This window comes from Lithobates pipiens, unplaced genomic scaffold, assembly GCF_037356315.1.
Source record: "Lithobates pipiens isolate NorthernLeopardFrog02 unplaced genomic scaffold, aLitPip1_a1.2 Scaffold_16, whole genome shotgun sequence".
NCBI classification, from domain to species: domain Eukaryota; kingdom Metazoa; phylum Chordata; class Amphibia; order Anura; family Ranidae; genus Lithobates; species Lithobates pipiens.
Window position 1 is genome coordinate 432,128,029 of NW_027507748.1, and position 22,897 is coordinate 432,150,925.

Below are 22,897 nucleotides of genomic sequence, written 5' to 3' on the forward strand. Positions count from 1 at the left end.
GGTTTCTGACACCTACGCACTGTCGGTGGCGGACACATGGTTCATACTTTTGGCCACCAGGACTAGGACAAGGTGTGGGCAGGAATGGCAGCTGCCCTGGTGCAATGGTTTACTGTAGGGATGGGTACAGGAGTAGTGATAGAGGCATTGATTGTCACAAGTGACTGACTGCTGGGGGTAGGATGCCTTAAGCTTACACATTATAAATGGGGGGGGGGGGGGCTTAGTTTGGCATCTTTGCCCTGGGCACTGGATAACTTTCTCGCAGCACGACCGCCCACATGTACTGCTGCTTTGGCTGTCCATTCTTTCTTCCATGCCATGAGTATCACAGGAGAATTGTACAAAAGAGAGGAGGAAAAGGACTGGAAAGCCCAGAATCTAGGTCAGGCCAGATTCTGCTGTTGGTGGAGAGACTGCGAAATAGAGGGATCCAGTGAGCTGCGGAAGAGACTTCTGCACCCAGAATGGCTGTAGATTCACTCTAGCTGCAACAGTGATGAGAGCCGCTACCATCACACTTAAGAGACTGCAAGAGGCAACCTAAATGTGCATCCAGTGCTTCAGATACCCCCAAGAGGGAGGATCTCTATGACCTTCTGAGTGGCTAAAGGCTGCTGGCCACCATTTTTGCTGCACTTCTACTTAAAGAGACAATTTCACCCCTTTTAGAAGCCAGGGATTTGTTTGAAGATTTTTTCCCTTTGAATTACAAAAACCCTGTTTAAGAACACCCCCATGCAGTTTTGGGCTCAACCAGGTATACCATTGGCCAGTGTTAATAAGGAAGGACTGTGACTTTTAGACCACAAATATACTGTATATAACACATACATATACAGTATATATACTGTATGTAGAGCTCCACCAAATATCAAGGCCTACGAGGTGTGGACTTTGCCCCTTTGAGACAGATTTTGGTTACCCTGTGAGATTACATTTGATAATATCTTTCTTGTGAATTATCATTGCAACTGCTATTTGCTGTTATTGTCACTGTTGTTTACTCTGCCAGGCGTGCCGCCCAAATACATTTTTTTTATTTCTCCAGTCTTGGTGTGTGAAAGGGTATGGTATTGCCTGGAAGGACCTTATCACTAAGAGACAGAGAACCCAACCATACAGCAGATCCTTTGGGATTGCACTACAATGGAAAAACATAACACTCCCACCACCATGTTTGACTGTAGGCAAGACACAGTTGTCTTTGTACTCTTCACTTGGTTGCCGACACACACGCTTGACACCATCTGAACCAAATAAGTTTATCTTGGTCCCATCAGGCCACAGGACATGGTTCCAGTAATCCATGTACTTAGTCTGCTTGTCTTCAGCAAACTGTGGTCTTTCTTGTGCATAATCTTTAGAAGAGTCTTCCTTCTGGGACAGACAACAGCCATGCAGACCAAATTAATGCAGTGTGCAGCGTATGGTGTGAGCACTGACAAGCTGACCCCCCCCCCCCCCCCTTCAACCTCTGCAGCAATGCTGGCAGCACTCATCTATTTCCCAAAGACAACCTCTAGATATGATGCTGAGCACGTGCACTCAACTTCATTGGTCGACCATGGCGAGGCCTGTTCTGAGTGGAATCTCTCCTGTCAAACCACTGTATGGTCTTGGCCACTGTCGTGCAGCTCAGTTTCAGGGTATTGGCAATCTTCTTATAGCCCAGGCTATCTTTATGTAGAGCAACAATTCTTTTTTTCAGATCCTCAGAGTTCTCTGCTATGAGGTGCCATGTTGAACTTCCAGTGACCAGTATGAGAGAGTGAGAGCGATAACACCAAATTTAACACACCCGAGACTTTGTAACGCTAACGAGTCACATGACATTGAGGAGGGGAAATGGCTAATTGGGCCCAATTTTCACTTAGGAGTGTACTCACTTTTGTTGCCAGCGGTTTAGATATTAATGGCTATGTGTTGAGTTATTTTGAGGGGACAGAAAATGTACAGTTATATAAGCTGTACACTCACTACTTTACATTCTAGCAAAGTGTAATTTCTTCAGTGTTGTCACATTATAAGATATAATAGAATATTTACAAAAATAGGAGGGGTGTACTCACTTTTGTGAGATACTGTATATGGCAGAACCAGATCCTTGGGGGAACTGAAGGCCAGATGCTAGTCCAGACCAGACTGATGACAGGAAAAAATACGAACAAGAATATTCCCTGGGACTCAGTGGTTTGTCCTAGCATCGGGCAAAATAAGCCTGTTGTGTGCTACATCAGATTTTTCAGGAGATAGCCTTTCTCACTCTGATTAGGGTGGGGATAACAGAGCATATACCCTTATCTTTTAGCACCTGGGTTTCAACAGTCATGCTCTTAAAGCCAGAAACTGAGAAGTAGGGTGGAATAGTGGGCATTGCACCTGTAAGTCTGGTCTGTTTGAGAGAGGCCAATGTATGACAGAATTCAGAGAATGTCTGTGTGCCACATCCTTCTGGGCCAATTTGGTGCAATTAGGACCCTTTCTACCTCTTGTGAACCAGTTTTGGGGGCGTATTTTTGGAGGAAAGGCACAGCTAAATCTGAAATCCAAGGAATCCTGGCCATGCAACGGTTCTGCTTGTTGTTGAACCCGGAGGCTAGGATGTCCACATCTGGTTTTTCCCACCTTTGACTGCGATTCTGGAAGATCTCATGGTGTAGAGGACACTTCCCTGGGTGTAGGTGCTATTGGCAGCTTAGGACACCTGCCTGCCAGTTGTCTGCAAAAGGGATGAAGACAGCAGAGAGAACCAGAATGTGAATTTCCACTCAGGACGACATAAAATGTGTTACTTTTAGGGAAACTTGACTTCTGGTGCCTCATTGATGGTTTACACAGTCCATTGCTGTGGCATTGTCTGATTGCACCCTGACTGGGTAACCCTGCAGAAGAGGGCCCAATGTTAACAGCTCTAATTTTCAGAATGTTGATGGAGATTCTCAACTCCTCCAAGGACCATTTGGTCCTGGACATTTAAGCAGTTAACCCCCCCCCCCCCCACTACTAGATTGTAAGGCTGGCATCTGTTGTCACCACTTTTCAGGTCTTGGGAAAGAATGGCTTTCCCAACTCCAGGTCAGAGAGTTGGCGATCCACAATGCCAGTAAGAGAATTTTACATTTTTAATTCTTTGTGGTTGAGGATACAATTATATTTTGTTTTTTTTAATGTGTGGATTAATTTTTCTTATAAAATTTTATCTATGTTTGATATATACCACTGTTCCTTTTTGGACATTGTCCCTTTGTCTATATGTCAGTAAGAGATTTATCTGGCTGGACAGATGCAAAGGATGATGCACAGAGTTGAGTTAAAGGAACCTAAAACTGGGCCAAGGGGACTGCCTCGAAGGAGGCTACCATTAGATATAGAACCCTCAAAGAGAAGCAAACTGAGGATTGCCATTTGGATTTCTGTCCACGTGTGGGACAACTGTGTCTTGTCCTTATCTTTTAGCACCTGGTTAGCGTTACAAAGTCTCGGGTGTGTTAAATTTGGTGTTATCGCTCTCACTCTCTCATACTGGTCACTGGAAGTTCAACATGGCACCTCATAGCAGAGAACTCTGAGGATCTGAAAAAAAGAACTGTTGCTCTACATAAAGATAGCCTGGGCTATAAGAAGATTGCCAATACCCTGAAACTGAGCTGCACGACAGTGGCCAAGACTATACAGCGGTTTGACAGGAGAGATTCCACTCAGAACAGGCCTCGCCATGGTCGACCAATGAAGTTGAGTGCACGTGCTCAGCATCATATCTAGAGGTTGTCTTTGGGAAATAGATGAGTGCTGCCAGCATTGCTGCAGAGGTTGAAGGGGGGGGGGGGGGTCAGCCTGTCAGTGCTCACACCATACGCTGCACACTGCATTAATTTGGTCTGCATGGCTGTTGTCTGTCCCAGAAGGAAGACTCTTCTAAAGATTATGCAAAAGAAAGACCACAGTTTGCTGAAGACAAGCAGACTAAGTACATGGATTACTGGAACCATGTCCTGTGGCCTGATGGGACCAAGATAAACTTATTTGGTTCAGATGGTGTCAAGCGTGTGTGTCGGCAACCAAGTGAAGAGTACAGAGACAACTGTGTCTTGCCTACAGTCAAACATGGTGGTGGGAGTGTTATGTTTTTCCATTGTAGTGCAATCCCAAAGGATCTGCTGTATGGTTGGGTTCTCTGTCTCTTAGTGATAAGGTCCTTAAAGAGGAGACTTAAAAGACGGTTTAGAGAAACGGAATAAGTCCTTTGGATGGTGGTAGATAAGGTTGTGGTTGAGAAGGCCGTCAGAAGAAGGTCGTCCAAATATCTTGTGACATGAACGCCTTGGGTTTGCAAATGAGTTGGTCTCCCATAGCAAAATGCAGAAAGTGTTGATGTGAGGGGAAGATGACTTGTCTAAAAGAAGAAACTATAAATATTTCTTATTCCATATAGAATTCTGGCACACAAAGAATCTGTTTAGCTATTTTGAGTCCATTATTGGATAAATGCCTCCCTTCGGTTTTAGGACTGAATAATTTTGATTAAAAATCTTAAAACCTTTCCTCTGAAGTTACTGGTACAGCCACTCGTCGTGGCTAAAGTTAGTGCAAGGCAGTCAGTAATCTGCTTTTCTTTTTTGAGTCAGCACTGGAAGATTGGCTTGTAGGAAGTGAGAAGAGGCAGACATAGAAATTCTATTTTGCACCTCTTTGAAATTATAGATTGCATTTGCACCAGTCTGTAACTGAGATACAGACTTCCCCCCCACTCTGAGGAGTGTGGGTGCCACTTCATTGTGAGGTAGGTTTGGTAGACTTAAGAGTCTAGGGCTTGTGATGAAAAGAAGTACTAAGCCTTGAGTTTGAGGTTGACACCTAGGGTGAGCAAACAGATCATTTTCTCTGAGCACAGGTAGTAGTTGTAGGAGTAGGAGACTTAAAAGTGGAAGTAAACTCCCCTATCGTTTTCAGCCAAGGAAGCTGCCATCTTTGCCTCTGTTTAATCTTCAACTGCTATGGTGCTGCACATGTGATTTGTTATGACACCAGCCATTGGATGGTTTGATAGTTTGGCTGAGAGCACAGCCAATGTGCAGTTAGCATTCCCGGCATGTCTTTTTTTTAACTGTTTAAATCTACGAGTTTACTTCCACTTTAAAAGGGGTTGTAAACCCTTGTGTTTTTTCACCTTAATGCACGCTATGGACTCGGGAGCGCACCCACAGGGTAACCCCCAGGGAAAGTGCTTCTCCCAAGGGGTTTACCGATGCGAGGAAGAGCCGCGAGCATTGCCAGGGGACCCCAGATGATGAGGATAGGGGCCACACTATGCAAAACAAATTGCATAGTCGAGGTAAGTATATTTTTGTTATTTAAAAAAAATACAAACAACAAACAAGGGTTTACAACCCCTTTAAGCTTCTTCTATAGGGCGCCTCTTAAAACATACAGGTTAAGCAGACCAAGTTTTTAATCACAAGATACTGTGCATATGCACAGATTAGAGACATTCTAGATCCTTATCAAATTGAATTATCTTCAAGTGCCTTCTTATTGTGCATCTTGAAACAGCCACACCACATGTTTTCAGATAGTCCTGTATTTCACCTGAAGTTAATTTTCCTGGCAGTTGTGGCTGAAATTTTAGTCAGTCTACCTGACCGTGGTTTGGTTTCAACAGAACCCCTCATTTTCCACTTCTTGATTAGAGTTTGAACACTGCTGATTGGCACTCAATTCCTTGGATATCTTTTATATCCCTTTCCTGTTTTATGCAGTTCAGCTACCTTTTCCCGCAGATCATTTGACAATTGTTTTTCTTTCCCCATGAATCAGAATCCAGAAACGTCAGTGCAACACTGGATGAAAGATGCAAGGATCCGTCAGGAGTCCAGAAATGGATTGACCTTTTACACACACACTAATTACAAGCAAACAGATCACAGGTAAGGATGGTTACCTTTAATAGCCATTCAAACCCCTTTGTGTCAATTGTGTGCATGTTATTAAGCCAAAATCACAAGGGTATGTAAACTTTTGATCAGGGTCATTTAGGTTGTTTCTGTTGTCATTATGATTTAAAAAGAGAAAACGCAGTTGATTGATAATAAATGGCTTCAACCAAACACTAACCATGAGTGAAAGTTTTTTGTGTTATTCATATTCTCTGAAAAATGGCCAAGAAATCATAAATTCTGCCAGGGTATGTAAACTTATGAGCACTTATGAGTACTGACACTCTCAACCTGGTTTAGGCATGTAGTGGATAAGGGGGCTTTAAATTAAACTGATTAGTAGCTAGGATTAATGTAATGGAGAGTGCATGAACTTCTACCTTAAAGTAAAATGGTAGTGCCTTTTTAATGTCCAAATGTGGGCAAACTAACTTCCAGTAAGCTTTACTTGAATGCCACTTCCCAGCTTTGCTCCCATTTGCATGGATGCCGATACCATCACTTCTGGAGCCAGCTTCCTCCTTGCTGATCTCTGCCCAGCATCAATGCACTAGTCAGAGATACCTGTTCGGGACGACTGAATTTTCTGATGAACGCCAGCATAAGTAACTACATCACAATGCCATCCATATTTAGTGATCTTGGCACTTCAGTATACTAGAAAGACAGGACAGTCTGTAGAAAGTTTTTTTTTTGTGTTGTAGTACTTATCTGTCTAGTATTGAAAAGAAAAGGGATCACAGCGCAGGGACAGCCTTGTTTCTGTTTCTAATAAACATCTGATCACAGAGAGATTTGTCTACTATGGGCAAACAATATTCCTTATGTGAAAGTGGCGCTCAAACAAATCAAATGTGAATCTGCACAGTGCAAAATCCTAAACGAATGTGTAAATAAACACAATAAATAAAAAAAAAAAATGAATACAACAATAAGTACACCCAGGGATTAAGGTGACAAATTATCACAGTTCGGTGTAATGTATGCCTCTTCTGCCTCAGTCAAACGATCACCAAGTAGCCACCCCCTGAGTGAGGCAGAGGACACTGTTTGATACATTACACGGAACGGTGCTTAACAGGGGACGAGGAGTGGTGAGATAAGAACGTATATGCTCGCACACCCTTGGTCTGCCGTGACCATCCTACACCCAGTCACAGATGCATGGAGTCTTGTGGTTTTTATAGCTTGTGGTGTGTTTTTGAGTTTTCACATGTGAGTGCAATGCAGTGAGATTTGTGATTAAAGATTTGTTACTTTATTACACTATCGGAAGCATTTTCTTTTATTTGCATATGGAACTCATTATATGGATTGCCTAAGAGATGTGCATCTGTCTTTAACTGGAAATCCTGAGGTCCCCAGTTAACCCCCATGAAAAGAGGGTCAAAGTGATTGTAGCCAAACACAAAAGTGTAAGGCATATGAAGCTGGTGAGTGTGAGATCATAAGGGAAGTGGAGTCACAGACATTGTGGTGTGGTGGAAGAGTTTTTGTTTCAAAGAATTTGAGACTCACTGGCCCTTATCCTATCAATTTTTCACTGCTATGAACTGTATATATAGTTTTCAAATCACTAAGTGAATGACACATTGTTAATTTATTGGACTCATTTGATTCACTCTTGAGTTAGTGATAATTTGTCACCTTAATCACTGGGTGTGCTTATTATTGTATTAATTTATTGTATTAACTTATTGTATTTTACACATTCGTTTAGGATTTTGCACTGTACAGATTCACATTGATTTGTTTGAGCGCCACTTTTTACATTTTTTCACATAAGGACTATTGTTTGAACAATAGTGGCAGCTGAAGAGATTTATTTAGTGTTATTATTTGTTTATTCACATTTAGCGCAAGTGGTGATGCACAGGCGGGCGAGTGTTTGTGTATCATTGATTTATAAAAGATTGTCTACTATGAAGATCTCAGCGTCCAAAAAGGAGTTATGTCATTCAGGATCCTACATAGATTGTCTCCAACCTGATTGTCTCAAATAATGTAAAAATTGGGAACCTTGCTGGAAAAAAAAAATCTGTATGAGTAAGCATGCATTAACATAAATCAATGATCAGCACCGAGAGGGCCATTTTAGATCTCGTCATTAATGTGACCTTCATTGCTGGTGTATTTTCAGTAAGTAAACAACTACAAAGGATGACAGTATTATTAAGATGCATATATGTAGTATGTATGCATGTAGTCCTGCTGTCTAGAGAGTGTCCGGATATTTTAAAGTCTCTCCATAATCCCCACCCTGTACTGTATAACCATGTTCAACTTTGGCATCTATTTTTCTATTTTTTTTTTCTATTTTTCTTTTCACATTTCAAGAATAAATTTGAGCTGCCCACATAGGCATAGAAGATAAATATGGTAAAAGAAAAGTACTGTCAAAAGGGAAATAGGCCAAATGTTACAGTGACCGGGATTTTATGCTCGGCTAAATACAATCTGATCCTCCCTTCTAGCAAGTTAACTTTTAGGGTGCTGTATGTTAGGACTACTACTACTTCTTCAAAATAGTAGTAGTGCAATTCAGGACACAGGAATCGATTTATAGATCATGAGTCATATGCCACTACCTTCAGGTGATTGGACACTGGTAAAAGCTTTGCTGGGTCCAGCCCCTAGTGTTCCCATATAACCTCACAAACTATGAGACTTCAATTTTGTTAGCAATAAAGAGATCACAAAGAGAAGGGATAGACCAGTATTCTGTACACCAGGAAAGATATGGATTTTACAGTTATGTCAAAATTACTATTTTTATCCTACAGTACAGGACAATACATTTAAAAAAGCAGCAACATGCACACAGGCAAAAAAAACAAAAAAAAAACAAGAGGGCCACAGAACTTAAAGCAAACTGTTAACAGTAAACACCTCGCTGACGGAGCAATAGCAGAGGCCCACCAGCCGCCTAGCAACTTATGCTTTGGGAGAAAAAATAAAAAAAAACTTGGGCTGTGACTGTGTCCAAAGGAGGAGTGCAAACTCCAGGTGCTGTACAGGCCCCAGAACCTGATTTCAACAGGAGCATGGGCTCAGGAAGGAGGGCCACATTATTGAACTGTAGAAGCTCCATGAAAAGAAAATTCAGATTCAGAATACTTTATTAATACCAAAGAGAAATTATTAAAAGGGGGCAAAATGAAGTGGAAGTGGGGGCAGGAACCTCATGGGGGAACAGTCCAGTGAGGATATAGCAAGAAAATGTAGGAGGTTTTCAAGGGACAGGAAAAAACATTATGGAGGTAAAGAGAACACTCTATTCCAAAGTGGAAGAGCAGTCCAAGGTAGAGGTTACTGCTGCTGGGAGAGAAGGAGAAGAACTGGATGTTACAAGGGTCCCCCAAAAAAGGGAACAACTCTTATTTAAAAAAAAAAAAGAGCACTCAGGATGGTCATATGTCAAGGAGAATCCACTATAGCACTATATTTAGTCCACTAAAGCATAAGCAGTGCAACGTGTCAAGAGAGCGTGTATAAGGTCTACCTACAGTGCTCTAATTGAAATTCTATAATATATGACCAGGTCAAGGTGTACAGTACACATTCATAAAGTATTCAGACCCCCTTCACTTATTTCAATTTGGTTATGTTGAAGCCCGATAATACAGTTGTTTAAATTCTTTTTCTCATCAAATGTATTAAAAAGAAAAAAACGGAAATATCACATCTATTCAGACCCTTTACTCAGTACTTTGTTGAAGCACCTTTGAGAGCAATTACAGCCTTGAGTCTTGTTGGGTATGACGCAACAAGCTTTCCACAGCTGGATTGAGGGATATTCGGTCATTCTTATTTGCAAATACTCTCAAGCTCAGTCAGGTTGGATGGTGACCATTGGTGGACAGTCAATTTCACTTCTCTCCAGAGATATTCAATAGAGTTCAAGTGAGGGCTCTGACTGGACCACTCTAGGACATTCACAGAGTTGTTCCTAAACCATTTCTGTGTTGTCTTGGCTGTGTACTTAGGATCGTTATGTTGGAAGGTGAACCTTTGGCCCAGTCTAAGGTCCTAAGTGCTGTGGAACAGGTTTTCATTGAGGATATCTCTGTACTTTGCTCCATTCAGCTTTCACTCAACCCTAACCAGTCTCCCAGTCCCTGCTGCTGAACCCCCCCCCCCCCATAGCATAATGCTGCCACTCCCCTGCTTCAATGTTGGGATGTATTGTGCAGGTGATGAGTGTTGCCTGGTTTTCTCCAGACATAACATTAAGAATTGAGGCCAAACAGTTAAATTTTAGTTTATTTTAACCAGATAATCTTGTTCCTCACCAGTTCAAGAGCCCTTCAGATGCTTTTTTGCAAACTCCAAGTGGGCTTTCATGTGTTTTGCACTAAGCAAAGCTAACCACTCTGCCATAAAGCTCAAATTGATGCAGTGCTGCAGTGATGGACTAGAATCCTAGTTGTGCCAAACTTCTTCTATTCAAGAATTATGGAGGCCACTGTGCTCTTGGGAACCTTCAGTGCAGCAGGATTTTTTTTTTTGTAGCCTTCCCCAGATCTGTGCCTTGCAATAATTCTGTTTCTAAGTTCTACAGGCAGTTCCTTTGACCTCAAATTCTGTTGCTCTGATAGAGTATGCACTGTCAGAGGTTAGCGAGGTTTATGCCTTTCCAAATCACATCCAATCAATTTATGTTACGATCAAGAGAAATGGGAGGCCCCGTGAGGTAAAATTTCAAGTTTTGTTTCAAAGTGTCTGAAAACATATGCCAATGTGATATTTTCGGTTTTCCTTATTCATACATTTGCAAAGATTTTTTAAATTCTTTGTTATGGGGTACTTCATTTAGATTAACAAGAAAAAAAAAAGACTTTAAACAACTGTAGTATCAGGCTGCAACATAACAAAATGTAAAAAAGTGAAGGGGGCCTGAAAACTTTATGAAGGCACTATATATAGAATGAGGGATGAGTAGGAAACTTAGGATGAAGCCAAGTGAAGCTGTTTAACCAAATATTACCAAGCAGGGCAATCAATCCGCCTGAATGGGGATATAAGGGAAGGATCCAAATAATGATGAATCAAAGTAGATACCCCTAGGGTGGACTTTTAGGCACTTACACTAATTAGATGTAAGAGTATATATAATGTTTTAGAAAAAAAATGTATTTATTAAACATGTATAAAAACAGTTGCACATATATAGAAATGGAATTAGTACAGATCTGTGTCCAGAAGCACCATATTCAAAACATTACAAACATGATTCTCCTCCAGCAGACGCTTTTTTTTTTTTTTTTTTATACAATTTGGCAATAAGTACTCGTGAAGACCTATGAAAGGGAGGGTAGACTAAATTCCTTAGCCTAGAACAGGCAAATTTTGCAAACTGCAGTCATGGAGATGATAGAAGGAAGGGTACTTCAAGCTCAGGACATGGTCTGAAGGCTAAGCCAGATCAGTAGTTCTATGGCAGTAGCTGAAAAGGAACATCCGGTTGGAAAGTGGTTAAAAAAAAAAAAAAAAAAAAAAAAAGACAAAAGTTTACTAGGTAAGCACTACAATAACGCAATGTATTAGGCAAAATAATGAAACAATACGGTTAGGGGACTTGCACTCCAAGTGGTTTTTTCCCCAACACCTGTGTCCTAAGAGCCACTTGTGTGCATAGGACTGTGGTACATCTTGTAGGATAATGATGCAGTTTACAGAGCCATCAAAGACATGTAAGCCAGGAATCGGTATTTAAAAGAAGTACAGGGAAAACATCTCTGGTTTCATCCATGGTCCAGGCTTCACCCATCATGGTTAGAGCATACCCTCAAAGGGGTCCTTTAGTGTCTGTATGCCATAGGGATGGACCAAAGCCCTGGACCTGTATAGCACCATGTGGCTAACTAGACTTGTTGCACCACGTGCCCATTAGTGGCCCTGAGGCAATAAGCAGACAGATCTTGACAGAAGTGTCAGTTGAAGTAGACTTTTTTCTAAACCAAAGTAGACTAACAAAAAGTGCAGTCCCATGGAGTGGGTGGGGTTATTCGAGGGTGCACTGGGGGCATTTCAAACAAAGCTATTGTCAGTGTCCAATCACCTGAGGAAAGCGGCAAATAACCCACGGCCTATAATTTCCTGTTCTGTGTCTGTACTGTATAATTAAGATATATACGGTTATCTGATTATTAGGTTTTAAGATTCATATTTTATTGGTGTTCAGAGATTTGCCGATAAAGGCATTCCCCAGCAAAAGGCACCCTCAAGAAATGTTTTTTGTGCTCAAGCTCCAGACCAACATTTAAGCCAAGGGGTACTCCACATATCAACCGAAAGGAAGGCATAGGGCCACAGGTAGCAGCTACAGATTTTGGAGAACAGAAAGATCATGCATTGCAAAACCAGGACCCTGACGCATGGCCTTGGACCAGAGAAACACATTTTGTCAGATGAACTCTTAATTGTGTTGGTCTTTTCTTCTAATGCTTTATTTCTTCATTGCTAATCCTCAAAAGGCAAATGCTGCCACAGTCATGGCCATAGACCAGAGGACCAAAATCTGGCAGATGGCCATTGGCCGCAACAGCAGGTTGCACGGAGAACAAGACTTTAAATAGGACTTCTAGATGTTTTTTCCACAGGGTCATTGGCCATCGGGATATCCTCAACAGGGACAGTTAGGTCTTGTGAAAGGCAGTCTTCCTAATATGCCTCTTCCTATTGCGTGGCGCTTCCTCCTCATCAGCGAGCTGCCCCTTTGTGTTCTGGGACATGTGTGTGTCTCAGAAAACAACAGGGCCATTCACAAAGCGCCGCACAACTCGCACATGTGCAGTAGGCAATGGGCAGAGAAGCTGCAAGGCTCCACTGCCTGTTTAACTTTGTTAAGATGGCAGTGCAGGCAGCCGATCAGATTTACGGGTCGGCCTCGGGGGGTGGGTGACACGACATTGTGGGCTTGCTGGACAGGTAAGTGTCCTTATTAAAAGTCAGCAGCTACAGTGTTTGTAGCTGCTGACTTAAAAACAAAAAAAAATAAAAAAACTTTAGACTTTGACAATGATATGCCCACCTCCTGGAGAGTGTCCTTCACTTGTCTGGATGTTGTGAATGGGTTTTTCTTTACCATAGAAGAGGATCCTGCGATCATTCACCACTGTTGTCTTCCATGGACGTCCAGGCCTTTTTTATGTTACTGAGCTCACAAGTGTGTTCTTCTTTCTTAGAATGTACCAAACTGTTGATTTGACCACTCCTAATGTTGCTGCTCTCTCTCGGATAGATTTGTTTAATTTTTGAAGCCTGATATAGGTTCACAGCAATAGATTCCAAATTCAAATACTAGACTTAGAATCAATTCCTGACCTTTTACCTGCTTAATTGATGAAGAAATAATGAAGGAGTAGCCCACACCTGACCTGACCATGAAACAGCTTTTGATTCAATTGTCCAATTACTTTTAGTCACTTATAAAAGGGGAATGGCTATTCTTAAGAGCTGTCATTCCTAAAACCTTCCTCTGATTTGGATGTACATACCCTCAAATTAAACCCGAGAGAGTGCACTTTCACCCTATATCTGTTATATAACAATAGCTTGAATATATTTTATTAAATACCCCAAAAAAGTCAAAAATTGTGCCTCTGTCCAATATGCAATGAAGAGGGACCTGAGAAGAGGAGGATCTGGGCTGCTCTGTGCAAATCCACTGCACAGGGCGGGTAAGTAGAACAGGTTTGTTTTTTATATATACACACACATAGATTGTGTGTATATATATATATATATATATATATATATATATATATATATATATATATATATATATATATATATATATATATATATATATATATATATATATACATATACATATACATACACACACACACACACATACATACATACATACATACTATATTTTTTATTTCTTTTAAACACAAAACTTCCCAATCACTAGGTATTACTAAATTAGAGTAGATTCTTGCCTAAACTGATGACTAGACAGCCATTGTCTGACTAGATTGTTCAATATTAATATGCTACTAGTAAAATTACATGGAAGAAAAAACAAAAAACAAAACAAGCACATTTTAACAAATAAAACCAAAAACACATTGTCAAGGCAACCATTTTTATTTCAGCAGGTATATTGTAACAGTGGGAAGACATTGAAATCTTTATTCACAGTTTAGAAAAAAAAAAAGCCTCACTGGAAAAAGAGTTCCTAACTGTAAACCTATGAGTTTGCTATCATTCTTGAACTTCAAGCATCAGTTTGTCATGGTTTTCCATAAGAGGTATCTTTCTTAGAGAATATATAGGATGATGAAAATCTAGAGGTCCTGAAAAGCATTCTTAAATCAAAAGATTCTAAAATCATACAGGGACCCTAGAGAAGGTATACATTTCTTTAAAACACTTACAAAAAAAGTGTTTATGAAAATATGATAAAACTTAAACCAGTGCCGACTTCTTTAAAATAAAAACTGCTTTTATACCTTTATATTATAACTTACAATAAGAAACAATCACATTATTTCTACGAGTACATTCTGCTCCCTATCCTTCTCTAATGCAGTATCTAGACTACAAAGACATCCCCTTCCTGGCATCGGGTAACCCAGTCTACAACAGATCTGGTTCAAGTGAGAGAGTCAGCTGTCCATATTATTCTAGAAATAACAAAAATGATTGCTTGAGAGCAACACTCACATATACAGCCCTTAAAGAGGAAGTAAACCCTGATGAGTTTACTTCCTCTTTCATTCCCTGCAAAGGCAAAGCATAATGGACTACTATGCATCGCATAGTAGCCCATTATGTGTCACTTACCTGACACAGGAGCCAGCGAAGTCACTGCTGTCCCCTGTAGTTCAGTGCATCCATCTTCTCGGTGGGGTCTCGCAGCTCCGCCACTGTCATTCGGCGAAGCCGTCACTCCCGCGCATGCGCACGGGAGCCGAGACACGCGGCATTGCGCGGCATCTTCGTCATCGAGGATGCCATGCTCAGTGCGCCTGCGCGCCGCTGTCATGCTCCGTAGACAGCGGTGCCTGTCTTCGGGCAAATATCTCCTAACCCGTATAGGTTTGGGAGATATTTCTTGGACCTACAGGTAAGCCTTAATCTAGGTTTACCTGTAGGTCAAAGTGGTTTGTAAGGGTTTACAACCGCTTTAAACCACAACATCTTCTGTCCTGGCCGTCCCAGCAGATATCTAATTTAGGTGGTCCATACACAGGCTAATTGTGGGAAGAGACAGTCTCAAATTGTATTCTTTTGCAAGTAATTTGTACTGACATTTTATCGCAAAGGGCAGGTTTATGAAAAAGAAAAAAAAAAAGTTAGAAAGCCTACAGAAACAAAAATATAAAATTTGACTTTCCTAATAAAGGTTCCAAAGCTAACCTCTTAACCACCAGGGAATCTACATTCGTTTAGGCAGGATTCACATATATGTGGTTGCGGGTTCCTGCCTGGGGTCAGGCCTGGGAATTTTTGCCTGAACTAGACCCAAACAAGCACAGGACCCTTTTGCAATCCGCTTCATCCACCCACCCCCGGACCTGTGTGAACTGGCTCCATTGAGAGCCAGTCACACTCGCATATCATGCCAATTGGATGCGGGAAAATCCGCATCCAATTCGCACATATGTGAACCCAGCCTTAATCTATTGATCCGGCAATTTTATTAATAAAAAAATAAATAAAATGTAGATACTTTTTTTAGCATTCAAGGTTAATTTTTACACTACAAATCATCAGGTAATTACAATATTAGGACCATAAACAAATATCTGCCCTTGTATAGTAAATGGGATACTGCAATTAACTTGTTTACACAACGGTTTAATCTCTAGTAACATTTGCTTAAATTAAGCATGTACTTAAGTTAAAATGTCCACCTAAACGCAAAACACAAAGAGATGCATGTCATTACCTTTATGTGGCCCCCTCTAAATTTTGTTTGACTTTACTTTCTCCAAGTTTCAAAAAGTAAATGCTGCCCTTATGGGCCACTGCAGCACTCTCAGACAGTAGAATAGCTGCTGGCAGGCATTAGCCATGAAGTCAGGGAATGTCAGTCCCCTGTAGAAAAGTGTAATTAAATAGGAGACTAGCACAGAAGAGACTATTCTGGCTATAAAAAAAAAAAAAAAAGAAAAGGTAATAGCAATAATGACTGATAATGGGAATGACGCCTGCTATCAGCCAGCAAGCTTTGACAACTTTACCATATTGTACAGACTCATGTAAGATTCAGCAGATTACAGCATTCTTACTTATCACGGCTGCATATTTTCTGGGGCACAGTTATATGGTCTACCAAATTTTCTCTAAGCAGACAAGTAGCCACGCATAGTACTTGTCTAAAAATTGTTTTCCTTCATATGCAAATTAGAAAGACAGTTATTGAAATGGTTATTGTTAAAAAAAATAAAAAAAATTGCTATTTCTGCAATGACACCAGACCCTGGTATCGATTCTTTAATATCCAGCTTATATTACAGATAGCAATTATGGAAATTAAAACAGAATATAGTATTTGCTGCCTAGGTAACACAAACATAGATCTAGAAAAAAACAGTACCCATAAGCAAATGAAGTAATAAACCAGTCTATGATTAAGACTCTACTTGTGATATAACCACCAATATACTGGTCTATAAAATTTCAGACAGGGTATCAATGCAGTTTATGTCTGTAGCAAACAATTCTACTTATTTACAATAGTAAGCAAGAAATTTAAGCCAACTCAAATTTTCCCCCCTTATTGACAAAAGTAAGAAATCGAAGCCAACTCAAATTTTTTTCCCCCTGTAAAATCTAAAACATTTTGTTCGGCTACAGCAGTGTTGAATTTTTGGGTATCTGATGTGATAGTTCTCATACTGTTTCGGGTTGCTAAATTGAGAGAGACTAATACTAGTTTAAAAGAGTGCTGTTCTGTCTATATTTATATAGGACAATTTATCAGCCTACCTGTGTCCCTTAGTAACCTGTACTAATCTATATGTAAAAAAAAAAAAAGGAATACTCAAAAAATCCATTTTGTGCTGAAGTTTATGGAGCGAAAAAAATATGTGATTTTATTTGTTGAACCTTTCAGCCCGCTGACTGAAAGAAAAAGATAATTAACAATATATGTCCAGCTTTAAACCAATCTTCACATTTTCTAGGAAAAGGGAGGTATTTAGTGCTGGTCTATGCTGAGGCATAGACCAGAGAAATTACATGCAGAATACTGAACAGTCCCCAAACACATAAGTAAACAATATTTTTTGTACTGTCGATTCCTTTCCAATTAACATTTTCATCAACATTGACAAGCACACAAAACATACATAACTAAGCTCCATAAGCCTACATGCCAAAAGGGCCAAAGTGCTTCACTGTGTTAATTACATTAACCAGTAAGGTAAACAGACAGTACAAGTCAATAAAAATATCCTTAAAATGCTTCTAAATAAACCACTTTGTACAAACAGAAAACTTGTGTTACACACACACACGCACACAAAATTAAAGCTGAACATTACATGGTTTTAAATGCATCGGGTGCAGGTACCTAAAGCTGTCTTGATATCTGTGTTCTGTAAACTTCTGACACAGCAGAACTGTTCCTGGAAGACGAAAGGCCCCCCATTCAGGATTGTACTAATAGGGATTGCGTAGCGGGATAATCCCATCACTATTGCTGCTTCTTGTTTAATGTCCAATCAGCTAATGGATGGCAGAAGTAACTGAAAAACTAGAGAACTACTAATCCAGGGTAAAATGTTGTCCATATATGTATTTCAGCTGTATAATTAGCTAAATGCCCAGAGTTCATCTTTAATGCAATCTATACATCCGACAAACTGGTTGGAGCGATTAACACATGATAAAAGAAAAAAAAAAAAAAAAAACAAGTAATATATACGTAAAAGCCTAACAATGCACTTTTCCCTTTTACTTTTTCTTAGTCTACTAAATATACCATCGACATTTTCGGTTATATCCGTTTGGTTAGTACAAAAAAAAAAAAACCCTGCTCGATTTTGTCAGAAATCTTTGTGAGCCAATAGCTTCCTGTGCTCTGTGCAAATGGAAAAAAGTATGGGTTATGGAGACGAAGAGGGGGTGGTGGGTGGGAAGAGGAGAGGGCTTTGACCTTTGTAGTGCATCAGAAATTACCAGGGTCGCCAACCATTCATAAATTTATGAATAGTTTGTAAATATCGGCCAATTTACAAACTGTCCATAAAGGTCAGTTACGGGCGACAGCTGCCATAAAAGAAATGGTTTCCGGCCAACTTTGGAACTGCGCATTTCCTTAGCTGGCTGGGCGCGCTGTGAAATCATGATGTTGCTTGGCACCTTTGATGGATCACACAGTAGGACTGGAGGGGGAGCTGGTACTCTGGAGTGGGAGAGCTGCCGGGAGTCGGAACTGTGTCACTGCAGTGGAAAACTCTAAAGGAGACGAGGACAGAGGTGGTGATAAAGAGCCGCCTGGATTGGACCGTGTATGACTGCCTGCAATGGAGGAGCATGGAGGTCAGGTCAGTGACTCACAGCTTACAGCTAGCCAGGCCTTGCAAAGTCTGTTGGGGGGGGGGGGTCATTGGTGTAAGGGAGGAGTGAATAATACACTAAAGGGAGGGGGGCATGGATATATAGGTTCCCCCTTATTTCAATAACCCTCCTCACCTTTACACCTCTACAGAAGGTGGTCTGGTCACCAGAGTTCACCAACATCAGTGTTCTCCCTTAAATTGGAGCCCTCAGGAGTTACCCTTTACATTACAGTTTGCAGTTTTCCCCTTTTAATATAACTTAAAGTGGTTGTATACTCTTACATATACCCAGTGAATTGATTGGCCTCAGGTGATACAGAGATGACAAATCCTCCTACATAAGTTGTAGCTGTCCATTTGTAGTCTTCTCTACATTTGCTCAAAGTGCTGAATATACTTGAAGCTTGTCAGAGTTTAGAAAAAAGGGGGTGGAAAGCTGCAATCACACTCTGAGGAGCTCAATGAGAAGAGTTTTGAGAGCTCATTGGAGAAGAGGGGCACACCTCCTTCAGACAGCACAGGGGACAAGAACTGAGGCATCTGCTGGAGCTCTGTCCCCTGCCACCATTTTTTTTTCTTGGTGGTGTCAGAAGTGAATTATGCAGATAACGGAGGAACAAAGCAGCAGAAATGACACTTAATACTCCTACTCGAGACACGTAGACACTATAGAGGGATATACTTTTTTCCCCATTTCATGCCTGAGGTTTACAACCACGTTAAGAACATTGTGAATAGCACTAGCTACGTTTGTAGCTTAAATAATGATATTTGCACTGAAAACAGTCATGCTGGCAAATGTTTTGCGCCTGCAAAAAAAAAAAATAGAAAAAAAAAAAAAGAGTTTCTGTCAGTAAGTTTTTTGTGTTATGTCAGTAAATATCACTTCAGGAATTCGGCAACCCTGGGAATTACATGTGAGGCTGACAACACGTGCTTTGGAATTCGCAGCAAGCAGTACACCGTGTTGTCACATCAAAGAGGAAGTTAGAAGGGCAATATAATTCTGGCACATCAGCCATTTTTTTCTGTACTTGTAGAAAGTTTACTGGGCATATATCTTTGAGAAATGTGCATGTATAGCAAAACTGTACAAAATATGCTTTTTTTTTTCAATATTTCTAAGTCATGACACTAACCTCTTACACATTGTCTACATTACTGTGTGTAATGTTATGCAATACAGATTGTTTTGTAAGGACCCCTTTACAAATAAAGCAATATCAAACCCTCTGTATAAAAATGACAAACACAGCACAGGTACAAATACCTACTTGGTTTGATATTTGAATTGTTTTCCAATCTGTGATTACTATGAAAACACAATTTAAATTATCCACATACTCAGTTTCCATTCTTAAGGTTGTTTCCTTGACCTTGGACGGAAGACACAGGTAGCATGGAACCCCACCTTTTCCCCAGTTAGCCAACTCCCTAGTCCTTCTGAGGCCGCGTACACACGCGGGGACTGTTCGCTCAACTTTGTCCGCTGAACAGTGTTTCGGCGGACAGTCCGCTCGTGTGTGGGCTTTCAGCGGACAGTTTCAGCGGACAGTCTGCTGAACAAAGTTTTTCGGAAATTCCGAAAAACTGTCCGCTGAAACTTTGTTTCAGCGAACAGTCCCCTCGTGTGTAGGCTTGTTCGTCAAACTAAGTTCCGCGCATGCTCAGAAAGGATTTACACGCCGAAGTTTGCATTGCAGTTTATAGGACGTCGTTTTCTAGTCCCGTCGTACGTGCCGTTCACGTCATCGCGCACGGTTTCAGCGGACTGTTCGTTCGTCGTGTGTGGGCAAGTCCGTCCATGCCAATTTTGAGCGGACTGTCCGCTGAAACTGTTTGACGGACAAAGTTGGGCGAACAGTCCCCGCGTGTGTACGCGGCCTGACAGAGAAAGATTAACAGCTGTGGGCACGCATGGAATGTGTGCCAATGGCTCTAATGCCTTGTACACACGGTCGGAAATTCAGACGGAAAAGGTCCGATCGGATTATATTGTCGGAAAATCCGATCGTGTGTGGGCTCTATCGGATTTTTTCTGTCGGAAATTCAGACGGAAAAAATTTGAGAGCAGGATCTCAAATTTTCTGTCAAAAAATCCAATCCGACTTTTTCCGATCGTTTGTAGAGAATTTAGATTGGACAAAGTGCCACACTTTCTCAGATCAAATTACGAGACCAAAGCTATTTGCTACTAGCCTCAACGTAGTCCCGTCGTAACAAACGAACGTCATCACTGATTTTCCAACAACTTTGTCCGACCGTGTGTATGCAACACCAGTTTAGGACAAAATCCGTCTGAAAAAAATCTGACGGATTTTGTTGTTGGAATGTCTGATCGTGTGTAGAAGGCATAAGAATGATAGAATATGTAGTTCCAGTCATGTGAATTTCTGGCATTTACAGTGTGCATCCAACTCAGCTGGGAGTATGGGTGAAATGGCACTGGGGATGAGAGAGCAGTTTGGAAACATTTGGCTAGTAACGGTATTTTTATAGATACATTGTATTATATTCTTTATATAAGGGCAAAGAGAAGCCTTATTGATTTGTGACCACCTCTCTTTCTTTCCTAGTCACCCATTCTGTAAAAATTGGGCCAAACATAACCAAAAGGAATGCTTACATTCTCCTCTATCCTCCCAAATACTTAACCACCAATCAAACTGCCCTTCTATTGTTTTGTAAACATTTTTTACACCTTTCAGATTGATAAAGTTCATAACGGTGGATCACAGGGTTCTGCAGATATCCTTGTTATCTTCATTTAAACCAGGGAAAAAAAAAAAAAAGTAATATATAGATTCCCTCTGAACTATATGAGGCGAAAAAAAAAAAAAATCTTTGTTGGGCTTTAAGAAGCTTAAGAAAAACAGAATAGTTATTTTTCTTGTGCGACTTCTATAACTGTTCAAAACTGAATATTTTCATATACACAGAGATCAAGCTGAAATAGCCAAAAGATAAGGCTTTATTATAATAAAATCAACTTAATTTAAATAAGCTGACGACCACCTAAAGAAGGTTGCTAATAGCTAGCATTCTTTGGTTTGTAATACCATATGCATTAAAACATTTCAAAAACAAAAAAATGCCACCTTCATACATGTTGCACCAGTGGGCAAATTATAAATCTTTTCTAAAAAGCAATGTACTAATTGATGATGAAAAAGCTATAACCACCCAAACAGAAAGGAATCACAGTATGTAATCATAGTAAAATAACTTTGTGCAGAGGTACTTACAATATAATATTCACTTTTAAATAGGCACTCTAAGATTCCTCATTTTTGAAAGACACCTGGGAGTTTCCAGTTTTAACAATAATTATTCATAAAACCATATACTGTAAAATCCGTACAATGTTTTAGTGCAAACTTGGAATGTTTTTGTACAAGTCTCTCTGTCATGGAAGCTACCGGAGTCCTGACCAGCTGTGGAGATAGGAGGCCCATCCAGCTGGCTGAGACGCAGACTCCTCCTCACCTATGAGACAAAACAAGAAAGATCTCAGCATAACAAATCTTACTAGGTGTGCAAGAAAAGCAAAACAAAAGACTATTGACAAAAGAAAGGCTTGTATTCAACCTTATCTATCCTACCTTGAGCTATGGCATAGAGCTTTCCTTTCTCATCTGGGCTAAGCTGCAGCATGGTGTCTATGACAGGAAGGAGACGTTGTCTTTCGCTCCCTGCCTTGAGGAAAATGAATTGCAGCAAGACATTTTTCAGGTATTCTAAATTAGCCACAGATTTCTCTCTTTCTTGATTCCTTTCCAGACGTCTAATTTCATTTTTCAAGAGCTATGATGGAAACACATTCAGGCATTAGGTTAATTAATAGCAAATTAAAGTTTACAAACAGTAGATTTCAGGATACATTGTATTCTGCTAACCAATGTCATGCATATAAAGACAGGGCCTTTATGGATGGTCGCTAGTCATCCATCACCAGACAGCTTGGTAAAAGTTAGGAAAAGGGGATTTTGGCTTACCTGTAAATTCCTTATCGTGAAATACAGTACAGGACTTGTAATCACAGACCATAGGTTATACTGTATGCCATTACCTTCACAAGATCAGGCACCGGCAAAAACTTTGCTAGAGCCCTTCCTAGGGGCATGCTCATATAAACCCACCCACTTTGTGAGACCCCAGTTTTTAGCAAGAAAAAAGCTTGGTGGAAAGTCCACAGAGACAGAGGGGAGGGTCCTGCATCCGGTATTGTACTTCAAGATAAAGAAACTATAGGTACCTTAAAGAGGAAGTAAACCCTAATGAGTTTACTTCCTCTTTGTTTCCTTGCAAAGGTAAAGCATAATGGACTACTATGCATCGCATAGTAGTCCATTATGTGTCACTTACCTGACACAGGAGCCAGCAATGACACGGCTGTCCCCTGTAGCACGAAGCGTCCATCTTCCTTCTGGGTATCAC

General features: G+C 40.6%; 1 protein-coding gene across 3 annotated transcripts in view; it reads right to left on the reverse strand.

Annotated features, from left to right (window-relative positions):
- Positions 1 to 21,413: 21,413 nt before the first annotated feature.
- GCC2 (GRIP and coiled-coil domain containing 2) overlaps positions 21,414 to 22,897 on the reverse strand; it is a 111,971-nt gene continuing 110,487 nt past the window's right edge. For all 3 annotated transcript variants that reach the window (XM_077482621.1, XM_077482619.1, XM_077482622.1), the window contains exons 22-23: positions 22,063 to 22,264; positions 21,414 to 21,946 (exon numbers count right to left, since the gene is read on the reverse strand). In XM_077482621.1, the coding sequence (XP_077338747.1) occupies positions 21,876 to 21,946; positions 22,063 to 22,264 (273 nt within the window). In that variant the 3' untranslated portion in view covers positions 21,414 to 21,875. The remainder of the gene's footprint in view (positions 21,947 to 22,062; positions 22,265 to 22,897) is intronic.